We start from the raw sequence: 12299 nt of genomic DNA, 5'->3' as shown, positions 1-12299 counted from the left end.
GCCCTCTGGCTTTTGTGTTATTGTAAGTGACAGGTGCTGGCGGCTTGGAATTGATGGAGCTGTTTTTGCCTCCACTTGGCTGATAAAACAGGAATGCATTATTTGTGATTAATGCATCACAATGATGGTCTTAAAAAGTGTTTTGAGTAGAGTTGAGTTCACTTGAAACAGGTTTTTCTGAAAAGATGAATTTCCTTTAAGGATGGTTAAGTTGATGGTTAAGTTTTTCTGTTTATTCTGGTAAAACATAGCATGAGCTAGGGGGATGCTACAGAAGAATATTTTCACCTCCGTTGAATTATCCAGACCCTCTTCTCTTCTGATTCTAAAATTCTGTTTTTAAAATATGTCTGTCTTTGCCCTCACCTCCAAAAAATTCCTAGTGGGAAATTAATAAAGTAAAAAATAAAACCCCTTCCATCCACCCTTACTTTTCACTGGTTGGATTCCTGCTTCTTCAGTAAGACTTTCTAGCCACTTGTGTGTTTCCTTACAATTACCCTTCGTTGCGCGTGTCATCGAATTCATGTGGACCTGCATTGCTTTTAAAAGTGCATATCCAAAGCCGTTCAGTAACATCCTAAAGAGGTGACAGGATTTTACTTTCAAGCAAGTTGAACTTCTCTGCTTCAATAAAACTTGTTGCCTAGATATTTTAACTAGATGTAGAGACCTGCAGGGAGTTAGCAGGAATGGCTGGCATATACCCCACAATGGGACCTGTCTGCCATCTGCAGAGCTCTCTGTAGTCTAGTGATTGATTGGGATTGATTCTAAAAACTGTCATAGAAAGTCTTTATTAATGCCTTTGAAATATCACTTTAAGAAGAGAGGCCGTACATACACAGGAAGGCTCTTTGGGGGAATAGCCAGATTTGCTTTTGGGGTTGTGACTCGGCCCCTCTGGTTTATGCATCTTGGGGGGCATTGGTTCACAGTTAAAAATAGAAATCTCCTTAAAATGGGTACCCTCTCTGCAAATAAGAACTATTTTAACTAGTATTTTAACTAGTAAATTTCCTGTTTCCGTAACGTATTTTCGTTATTGTTGTTGCTCTCTTTTCATTTATCCCCCTCCCCTTTTTTTTAAACAGCAAGCCAGGGCTGAGCAAGAGGAAGAATTCATCAGTAACACTTTATTCAAGAAAATCCAGGCTTTGCAGAAGGAGAAAGAAACCCTTGCTGTAAATTATGAGAAGGAAGAAGAGTTCCTCACTAATGAGCTCTCCAGAAAATTGATGCAGGTAAATTTATCTTTTCTCCCTTTACGTCTTTCCCTGCCTGTTTTCCTCTCTAGGAAGAAATGACTTTGATGGAGCACTTGGCTTGAAACATTTGCTGATGAGGTTGTAGCTAAAGTTCTTTGGAGATTAAAAATACCAGGTAAAGATGGCAGCAATGTAATACTCAAGACTCTGGCTCTGTGACCCATCTGCTTGGGTAAGGGGCGATATTTTATATTTTGAGCGCCTCTCAAAGTTGCTGATGAGCCTGAAGCCTTAGCGCAGGAGTAATTGCTATATGTGGTGTTTTGGGGGTTTTGTTGTTGTTGTTTTTTTTAAAGATTTTATTTATTTGACAGACAGAGATCACAAGGAGGCAGAGAGGCAGGTAGAGAGAGAGGAAGAAGCAGGCTTCTTCCTGCTGAGCAGAGAGCCCGATGCGGGGCTGGATCCCAGGACTCTGGTACCATGACCTGAGCTGAAGCTGAGGCTTTAACCCACTGAGCCACCCAGGCACCCCTATATGTGGTGTTTTGGAAATACGAGGATTAACACTAAATGTGGGACTTCTTCCTCCTTATACATTGAATCTATAATGAATACATAAACATTATTGCAACAGGAGTGGGTCTTTTGCACCAAAATATGAGTATATAAAGTGAAATGTCAATTTAGGAGGCAAATAAAAGATATCTATGGTATGTTGTTAAAATTACGTGCAATCAGATGTGTTCAGATGGGTGAGTAGGGGAAGAGAAGGGGAGGCGGTTAGTCTGACCTTTGGCGCTCTCTCACGGGGGCAACATCAGACCACTTACTTTGCATGTTACTTCGAGAACTGTAGGGATGCAATTATGGTCTGTTCTTCTGAGTTTAGTGTGTAACCACGTGCCCTAATTTTTAACCCTACAAGAAACATATTTTGTTTTCAACTTGAATGGTTGTTGTACCAAATTATTTATAAGGCTGCCCGAAGCTAGCAAGGTCATCATGCTCTACTCCTGTTCTTTGTGAGTGGTTCTGTGATGTGTAGTTTCTTATCATAAAGTACCTTTTTCCCAAAGCCATCGATGTCTCTTAAAATAAGACACTAAGTAAGAGTGAGAACAGAAGAGCCATGCACAGCAGAAAAGGGAGTTAGTTATAATAATATATTTGGCGTAAGAAGGTTTGAACCTAAAGTTCTGAACATCCTATAAATAAAGCTATAACCTGCAGAAATATAGTGATTTTTTTTTCATAATTCTTATATCTAAAAAAAAAAGTAGTTTACTTGGTCAGAAGAAAAAATTTTTTCATATATTAAAAACTAAGGGGAATGATGGATCTTTTCTGAAGAGATTAAAGAAGGTACGACCTGAACAGGGCAATAAATTGTTTTTGCAGGGAGTAGTATATAACAAGTACCAATAGTTTCCATGTGGCCAAGTCTTAGGTTGGCCCTTTGTCAAAATAAAGGATTTCCTAAGAAGGTGTGATTCTGTTGTTGGGGGAGCTCTTGGTGAGACTGGCTTATTTGGGGTCTGACTTGTAGGATCTGGACAAATGAATGATCCGCATGTCTCTGAGACAGCCTCCCAAGAATCCCAGTGTGGTTCTTGGGCAATCTGTATTTGCCCCCCCCCCACCACCACCACCACGCATGCATACATTGTAGCAAAATAAACACTAACACAAAATTTACCATTTCACCCATTTGTGTGTGCAGCCATCACTGCTGTTCATCCCCAGAACTTCTTGAAAACCAGACTCCGTACCCATTGAACAGTGAGTGACTCATCACTCCCCTCCTGGTTCTTGGGCTCTTGAAAGGAGACAGGTGTCAGGGAGTTTGAGGTTGAGGTCTCTGGCACATTCTAGCACTATGTCTGTTCTGTGGAGTGATAGGTCATCTCACTTTTAGACATCAGGTGTCACAGTACACCATTTTGTGGTGAATATCCTTGATGGCCTCCTCTGGTTTTGACTGGTTGGATAGAGCTGGGACAGCTGCAAGGGAAGAAGGCTGCCCCCCTGTGGCGCCCATCCCACTGTGGTGCCCTCCCGCTAGGCTTGCCTCAGGGACTTCAGCCAGTCCTTTGTGGAAGGCTCACATTTTCTGCCACCCAGTGTAGAAGAATGGATCTCCATCTGGAGGCTTTTAGAGTAATTGGTACCAATAGACTTTTCTAATTGTGTAATTACTTTAATATGGCTCTCTAGGATGGTGCTTCTAGAGAGACCTTTTTTGAAAAGCTTGCAAGAGACACTTCATATAGGTGTTGACAAGTGAGGCCATGGACCTGTTCACCAGGAAAGTGTTTGCTTAGCATTTTTCACCCAAAGGCCACTGAGAGGCTGTTGGTAGAACAGTTTTGGTTTTGTCACCACGCTTTGACTGTTGTCTCTGAGAGTGATTGGCCAGAGCTTCTGTGTGCATTTCAAAGGAATTCTTTGGGTCTGAGGACAAATTGAGATTATTGCTGTGGAGGAAACACTTCCTTTCCCATTTGCCATGATGGAACTGGTATCTAATGCCTTTAAAAACGGAAATTTGTTTAAGCGTGGATGAGGGGAAATCCTTCTGTCCTAGAATATTTTCAAATATGTTATTTTCAAATATGTTAAAATCACTGAAACAAACAACACACTAAAAGCATGCTTTCTCTCCTGTTTTTGTGTATATCCACTGGGTAGCCAGAAAATTATACTTTCATTTTATGAAAACTTGTCTGGAAAATCTGTATCCTTTTGAGCTATGGGATTATCTGATTGAGAACTGTCCTAAAAAGAACTTTCTAGTACTTTTGTAAGCCCAGCACAAGCCTACTTCAGAACTAAATTGAGCTCTGGAATGACTCAAAGACAGGTTGTATTTAACCATAATTTATAATTAAAATTTATGAGAAATGTTTTGTAAGCAACCTCTTCATCAGTTTTTGATATATAACACGCATGTTGGGAAATATGTCTAAAAGACTGGTTTCCAAAATGTTAGTTTTAGTTATACTGGGGTGCCGAGCTTACGGGTTATGTTAACTTTCTTATATCCCTTTGAGCTTATGGGTTATGTTAACTTTCTTATATCCCTTTTCTTCTCCTTTTGTAAAAGCAACATATATTACTTTTGTAATTAGAAAATGTCTTATTTCCTAAAAAGGAAATTTAAAAATTCCTAGGCCTTTTTTGTCCTTACCTTTTGGAACCTTCTGTGTCACTGGCTCTGAGAGCAGAGATCTGTCATAGTTGTGTCTGTCTGTCACCAAGCTCAGTGGACTGAAGCCCACTGCACACTTGGGTGCATTTGCAGGTGATAGAGGATTCTGGAATGCTGTGATCATTAAGAACTAGTGTTATCAGAATGCTCTAATGACTAGCTTAACTGTCTTGTCAGTCTTGATATGATTTATTTCACTGGTCCTCTGCCTTCAAACTTTTTTTTTTTTTTTTTAAATAAATGCCTAACTCCCCTGTGAACTACCAATCACCAATGCCAACTGGAAGGCCTGACATTGCTGAGACTGGTCGTGGTTTTAGCAGTCGTGGATTTTTTTTCACTTGGCTTTTATGTAAGCCTGATGCATCAAGTTTACTTCCTGCTCCTTAGGAAGACCTGTTCTTGTCTGCAGTCTTCTCTCAGCCAGCACTGCTGCCAAGAGTTAATGAATACTTTTTCTTTTTTTTAAAAACCCTGGAATAGGACTGAGATAAGAAGGGTACTATATCTCTGAATCTTTTCAGTCTAAGCCAACTTTTAAATTTTAGACCTTAAAATAACAAATAGGTTAATAGTTTTCTTCTTTTGATTCACATTTGAAATTGGATCTGGTCCAATCTGGAAAATAATGCCACTATAGCTCTAATAGAAATTATTGTGCCCTTATGGGAAGGCATATTCCGAATGTTGATGATTCAGAGTACTTGAGAATAAAAGTCTTCCGGATGTCTTGTTCAGTGGCATGGCTTTCTCGTTACTGGCTTGGTCCCTTAGAATGCCTTCCGGAATGCACATAGTTGATGTTTCCTCGCATCCGTGGAAAGGTGATGGACAGAGATCTGGGGAGGGAGGGCAGATGCCGCTGCGGAAGCTGGCACTACCAGAGGACGTCCCGCCGTGCGGTGCTGCAGGACGGCGCGCAGGGAAACCTAGAGGTGAAATTGGAGTGAATCCCTGAATCTGCCTGTTCGTGTAGACAGAGGCGCATCACTTCATTCGCCCTTTTCTTCTCCTCCCCTCAGTTCTGGAGAAATAGTTTCTCCTTCCAGCCCCATGGCTTTCTGGAGTGGATGCTTCTGCAACCCCAGAAGGGCTGTGTGTCCGCCGGGCCCTCAGGCACAGGGGTGAGCACAGAGTGTCAGCGGATGCACCAGCATCTGGGGCTGCCTTTGACCTGGAGCTTACCAGGGCACTAGGAGGGCAGTGCGGGTAGCAAAATCACCTGTTGGGGCAACAAATATGGAGGAAACTCTCTAGTTAATTTTAAAGATACCTAACCTAGGATGCCATTGCCTCCATTCAAAGGAAAACTGTTTCTGCCCTCCCCATGGCAGAAGAGAAGAGACCTTAAAATACATTCTCCATTAAGGTAGCCCGGGCATTTGGGCCCTCTGGGCTTTTTTCAGGGTTGTTAATGCTGGTCTGAAAAATTTGCTATTACCTATAGCTTACAGAACAGTTGGATCAGAGGAGTGTGTGTGTGTGTGTGTGTGTGTGTGTGTGTGTGTGTGTTGTTTTTATTACAAAGTATCTGAAACCAGCTTTGTCTGTTCTTTGTTTCTTTTCATGGAGCAAGGGGCTTATACATTGTGTTCCCGATACATCCGCAAAAGGGCTCCTGGGATGTTTTCAATGCATTTTAAATGATGCAGCCTCCAGAGGCTGAATTACGAGCCAGAATTTTCCTGTTTAGTAGCCTGCCAAAAATCTCTGTCCAACACAATTTGCATTGTGATTAGAAAACACAATAAACTTGATGCAGTTGTTTAGTCTTAAGAAATCACAAGATTCTTTCCAAGTGTGCGTATGTGTGTTGACATCAGGGCTGGCTTGGATGTACCAGTACAGACTCCCAGGAATGTGAGGGCAAGAGGAAAGGCTTTCAATCCTCCATGCTGACTTCCTGAAAAAAGTCAGGGAAAACACAGGTAGAGGGAAAAGAAAAGTAGAAGGAAAATGACATTAAAAAATAACCGGATGAAGCTGGAGTAGAGCTTGCTTTGTTCACCAGGGTAGGAGTCGGCATTGTTATTTCTAGTTGAAAAGATGAATGTTAGTAAAGGACCAGTGGCTCCAGTGGAGATAGCCTTTAGCCATCGCTGGAAACACTTTAAATGATTTTAAGACTTTGCACTTAGAAATGTTCTGCATTTCTTGGGTAGGTTCTCTTTTCATTTCAAACCCGTTTATAGTCCTCCCAGTCAGTGATGAACTTAAAATTCAGAACTACATCCTGCTGCTCACTACCTTTACTTTCCTTTTTTTCATCTTTATTCATAAAGGTGTGGCCTTTTAATTCACAGTAATGTTTCAAGTTTGAGTCAGTTCTTTCTTTGGGCTGAACACTCTAGTCCTCAGATGAAGAAAGTGCTAGTTTTGACAGAATGGGTTTTTAGTGCAGTCGGCCGACTGTAGGGCCGAAAGGATTTCTTTATTTGTGGAGCATCTTTTAAAAATTTTCCTCCTAACCAGATTTCTCTAAAGACATTAATTTCTCTAAATGCTTTCAGCACCATCATGTTCTGGGGGATGCAGGAAGCTCAAACGTGGCCTGTTAGATATTCTGGGTGGGTGGGAAGCCTGAACTCTCCTGGAGCCTCTGCTCTGAAGTAAGGACCTGTCCTTGGGGTTGAAGATGCTGACAAGAAAATAACATCTAAAAAACGATTTTCTGGAGAGACCTAGCTACTCCCTTGCAAAAGTTACATGTGCCTCCCCCCCTTAGGAAATGACAGATGAGGTAACCCAAACAAACCTCACTGAGGATAGACAAAAGCTAGACAGAATACTCTTACGTTTTTTTAAAAAAGCATGAAGAACTAACAAGATGAGGAAGGTCTGCAGGTCTGTGCCCTGGGTGGGAGGTGGGAATTGAGAAGACCGCAGCTCCCAAGGTGGCTTTTGTCCTGAGAACATTTGCTGTTCTTCCTGGATCAGGTGGCACTGAGCCGTGCTTTGGAAACTGCGGGAACTGAGGTTACAGAAGTTGGAGCTCGGGGCTGACCAGAGATGGGGGCCTTGATAACTGAAGCCCAGTTGAAGCTGGAATCGTGAAGAGCTCCATCTCAGGATAAGAATTAACCAGTTCTGCAGCACTTGATCACGAAAAGATAGTGAGGCTTTTGTTGTGGATTATAATAGACCCAGGCTTCTTGTTCCTGGCAGAAGAAGATGGAATTTTTTTGGAGGAAGATACCATCATCCTAGGCTACAGGTTTTTGCCTAAAATATAAGTTCCAATACATTGCACAGCACACAAGGAGAACCAGGAACATGGGGGTAGGAGACTTCATGGATGTAAACCAGTGGAAACAAAAGAACAGAAGTGGACTTCACAAATACTGTAGCTATTAGATTTATCAGACATAGACTCCAAAGCAACTGCGCTTACTACGTTCAAAGAAATTAAAAAAAAGAAAAAACCAAGCTTGAAATCTTTGTTAGAAAACAGGAATCACATCACAACTTTTCTTACAGACATTCAAAAGGAGAGTGAATAACTCAAGAATAATTTTATATGGCAGTACATTTGGAATTTTACATGAAATGGACAAATTCTTAGAAAAACATAGCTTTCTACAACTGGATGAGGAGAATTGGAACACGTGAGCTTTCTACTCATTGGAGAAATTCTGTGTGAGAAACAGCCCTTCCTAGTGAAAGAATTGTAGGCCCAAACGATTTCACTGAGGGTCGTACCAGACGTTCAAGGATGAAATGCAGGTGATCCTTGAACAGCACAGGGGTTAGGGGTCCAACTCCTCCTCCTTATCACTCAATCAGAATCTGTATATCACTTCTAGCTCCCCTAAAACTTAACCATGAATTGACTGGAGGCCTTAACAGATCACATAAACAGTCAACACATCTGTATTACATACCATATTTTTACAGTAAAGTAAGCTAGAGAAAAGAAGATGCTTACTAAGCTCAGAAATTCATTTATGATGTCTAGACACTCACATGAAGATTACAGATCGGCAGCAGCACTGATTCTCCCAACAGAGACATTTTGCTTAGAGAAGAACAAAGACATACCATTGGCAATCATGTAAAGTGAATGCGTAGACAAGCCACAGGGTGGGAAGAGATACTTGCAACTTTATATATATAACCAACAAAAAACTACAGATTAGTAAGAAAAATGGACGGTCCCAAAGAAAAATGGACAGAGACTTGAACAGACCATTCACAAAGGCAGATAGCCAAATAAGAAGTGAAGGAACAAGTACACATTAGTAATCAAGAAAGGCAGAATAAACCACACGATCTTACTAGAGAAGCCTTCTGAATGCTGTCAGAATGTGGACGTGGTTGCAGCTGCTTTCAGAGCGATTTGGCATAACCTAATGATACTGGATATATTCACTGTGTGTGACTCGGCACTTTCACTCCTGGATGTATTTCCCAGTGTGTGCACATGTGCACCAGATGTATAGAAGAATGTTCTTTGTGGCATTGTTCGCCAGAGTAAAAAACCAGAAATGACCCAAATACCCATTATCCATGAGTGGATAAATTGTGTGGATAATATCATTGGGATATTATAAGGCAATAAAAATAACGTTAGAATCAGTAATGTGGGTGAATGAAATCACAAGTTTATTTAGCAGAAGCTAAACAAAAAAAGAATGCAAAACTAATGTTTAGAAATACATAGGCAACAAAGTCATTTTTTTGTTTTTGTTTTTTTTAAGAAATGCAAGGAATTCTTATCCTAGGTGAGAATCAGGAGAGTGATGACCTCTCAGGGATGGGGGCTCTGGTCTGGAAGGGACATAGCAGTCTTGGGGGGAGCTGGCAAATTTCATTTCTTGAGTTTGGTGCTGGTCACCTGAGAGTACTGTGTATGTAGTAATGGCACCCTTGATGCTTGCCTAGTGGTTTCGTTCATCTTGATGCTTCTTCTAAAGGAAGTGAGACTTTTATCATCTCTCTAGTCAGTATTTGCCCAGACAAGGCATTTTCTGCATGATCTGGAATGGAATTTGTATGTGCTGGCCACTGCTGTTAGCGGAGCTTGCAGTCCTATCAGGGTGATTGAGGATGTATGCTGGAGCTTGAGGGGGGCTGCACATGTCAGGGGAAGGGACAAAGGCTCCAAAGGCAGAGACCTTGCTTTTAACCCTAGATTGACCCCTTCCCCCAGCTGTGTGACTTCGGGCAAGTACTTGACCTTTCCTCACTGTGGTTTTGTCCTTCGTAAAATGCAGATAATAGTATCCACCATTGTGGACGTAAAATGCTTGGGACATAATATCTGGAGCCTTGACGTGTTGGCTGCTTTTGGAAGGAACTCCTAGGATAGGAAGCACACCATGAACTAGACATTATAATGTATGGGTAGAACAGTGTGCTCCTCGCAGCTTGAAGAAGGAAGGAAGGCATGTGGGAAGGCTCTGTGGAAGGTGTTTTCTGAGCCGGCCCACTCTTGCGGTAGGTTGGAGGGAGGGATTCAGGCACTGTACCAGAGGGCACAGTGTGATCAGGGTTGTGGGGCCATGGGGGCACAGCTCATGGTACCATGGTCCCACGTGACTCACAGAGCTTGTAGTCTGTAAGCCTGGACTGGAGTGGTCTCCAGAAGTGTTTGCCCAGCATGATGGGTTTTGTTTTTTTTTTTAATTTTATGCTTTAGGAAGAGTCTTGAACTTTGCTTTTATCCGCAGTTAAAACCACTCTGTGCTGAGGCTCATCCCTCTTTGCTAGATGTCTGGACCCTGAAGGCATTTAGGTTTGCAAACCTTAGGATGTCATTTGAGAGTGTGAAATAGCATGAGGAAAGTGAGGGAAACTTTTGCAGAGGGACTGGATCGTGGAAGGACTTGAATGTCAGGCTTTGGCATGTTACACCTTTGCAGTTTGTAGGGAGCCAGTGAAGGGTTTTGAGTGAAGTCCTGAAGTATTAGGCTTTGTCTGCCAGGATGACCTACCCTGGATCTCGGGAGATCCTTTAGGAGGCTTTGGCTGTGGCCCAGAGAAGAAGAATGAAAGAGTTGGACGAGATTGGGGCCGTGAGCACAGGAAGAAGAGGGTGGTTTGACAGCTGTTATGGAGGCTGACTTACTGCCAATTGGTAACTGATGAGATGTGAGGTGTTGATTGAGAATAATGGTACCAGTAACAGAAGGGGTTTGGAGGTGGGAATAAGTGTGGGCCCCAGAGGCATTTAGTGGTGATATAATGGATTTGAAGTAGGAGGCTGTCTTTCTGCTCAGGCTGCTCAGTGGAGCAGTTGAAAAGTTGGTTCATAAAAAACTTAGTGTTGTGAGAGATCTTTTTGAACTTTTTTGCAAAGCTTCTATGAATAACATTGATAATTGTTTTTAACAACCCAATGACTTAATAGTTATTGTCCTCTGGGGGTCTCTACTGGGGGCAGGTAGTTCTAGTCCTTGGTGGTTGTCAGTAAATCAAGGCTGTCGGCTGCAGGGCTGGGTGGTGTAAGTACCCAGAGAGAAATACTAGTGTGGACTAAGGAGAGCCGAGGTAGGGGCAGCTTGAGCTGATTCAGAAGTTGCACGAAAACCTGGGTGCTGGGGCCGGTGGCTGGAAGTCTCGCCTCACTTGGCATTGGCTGAACTGACAGCAGTCCCAGAATTGCACACGCCCATTCCGCCCAGACTGGAATTTGGCAGACCTGCCGCATTGCTGGGTGGGAGGCCTGGCTCGGGAGCCTGCAGGTGCGCCTGCGGGGGTTCTCTCAGCTGAACGGTTTTTAGAGTCTCTACGTGCTAGAGAGTGAACTCTTCAGTGAAGAGGTCTTGAATCTATTACGTAAGATGCCTGGTTCACAGAAGTGGCTCCAGGAAGCCGTTGTAAATCATAAAAAAGGTGGTAGTTATAAGTGATTGAATGATGCGTAAGCCTAGCCTGTTTTAGCTCAAAATAATGTTATACTTGAATTTTGTAATGAGCTGGAAGTTTGCTTTTGGGCTCAGTATGTAACGAGTGGATAGAGTAACAAAATGCTCAAGCTTTAGTACTTATAATTTTATAGGTTTATACTTTGTATCTTTGCTTATGGCTTTCTCGGTTATGTTTATTATTTATTTATTTTTAAATGCTGAATCCTAAGGAGTAAACCCTCATTCATAGAACCCTAATTCCATCAAAATTATGCTACCAGTGCATCAGAATTTCCATTCTACAGGGGTTTTTTGTTAATGTTAATAATATATTGCACAAGTAGGAGTTATAAAACTCGGTTTCATAATCTTTGTGATTGACTTTATAAAGTGTATTTATAGAAAATTCTGATTAAAAAAATTTTAATCTGCCTAAGCATTTTGCTTTAGATATATTTAAGGGGAATACATGAGTTTATTTCAAACACATTAATAGAATTTGCTTGACTATTTACTTCTCAGTTTCAATTATTTTTTTGTTCTAGTTCAGGATCACAGACCTTGGAAGATTTAAAATTGCGCATAAAGGAGCTCCTGGGTGGCTCAGTCAGTTAAGCATCTGCCTTTAGCTGAGGTCATGATCCCAGAGTTCTAGGATCAAGTCCTGCATGGGGCTCTCTGCTCAGCTGGGGGCCTGTTTTCCCCCTCTCCCTCTGCCACTCTGCCTGCTTGTGATCTCTCTGTCTCTCTCTGTGTCTGTCAAATAAAATCTTTTTTAAAAAATTGCTTATAAATTGTTAAAACCTTTGATTAGAAATTTAAAATCATGCCTTGAGTTTTGTGCCTACTTCAAAGATGCCACTGAAAGTGGGGTTTATTTCTGGTAGCTGGTCTTTCGTCAGCCTAAGCCATGCTCCCTTTAGGGTTTTTGTTTGTGGTGTCCTGAGCTACGACTTTAACACAGAAGGGTGGATTCAGGATGTCGGTTCCAGCCCCGTTAGGGCTGAGTGGCTTGAATTTATATGGTATCTG

General features: G+C 42.0%; 1 protein-coding gene across 1 annotated transcript in view; it reads left to right on the top strand.

Annotated features, from left to right (window-relative positions):
* The window catches only part of CCDC6 (coiled-coil domain containing 6), a 107256-nt gene that overhangs the window by 54979 nt on the left and 39978 nt on the right, over positions 1-12299 (top strand). The window contains exon 2 of the mRNA XM_082721627.1: positions 1095-1244. Coding sequence (XP_082577753.1) covers positions 1095-1244 — 150 coding nt within the window. The remainder of the gene's footprint in view (positions 1-1094; positions 1245-12299) is intronic.

This window comes from Mustela nivalis, assembly GCF_964662115.1.
Source record: "Mustela nivalis genome assembly, chromosome: 2".
In the NCBI taxonomy this organism is placed as follows: Eukaryota; Metazoa; Chordata; class Mammalia; order Carnivora; family Mustelidae; genus Mustela; species Mustela nivalis.
This window is presented reverse-complemented; position numbering and strand designations above follow the sequence as displayed.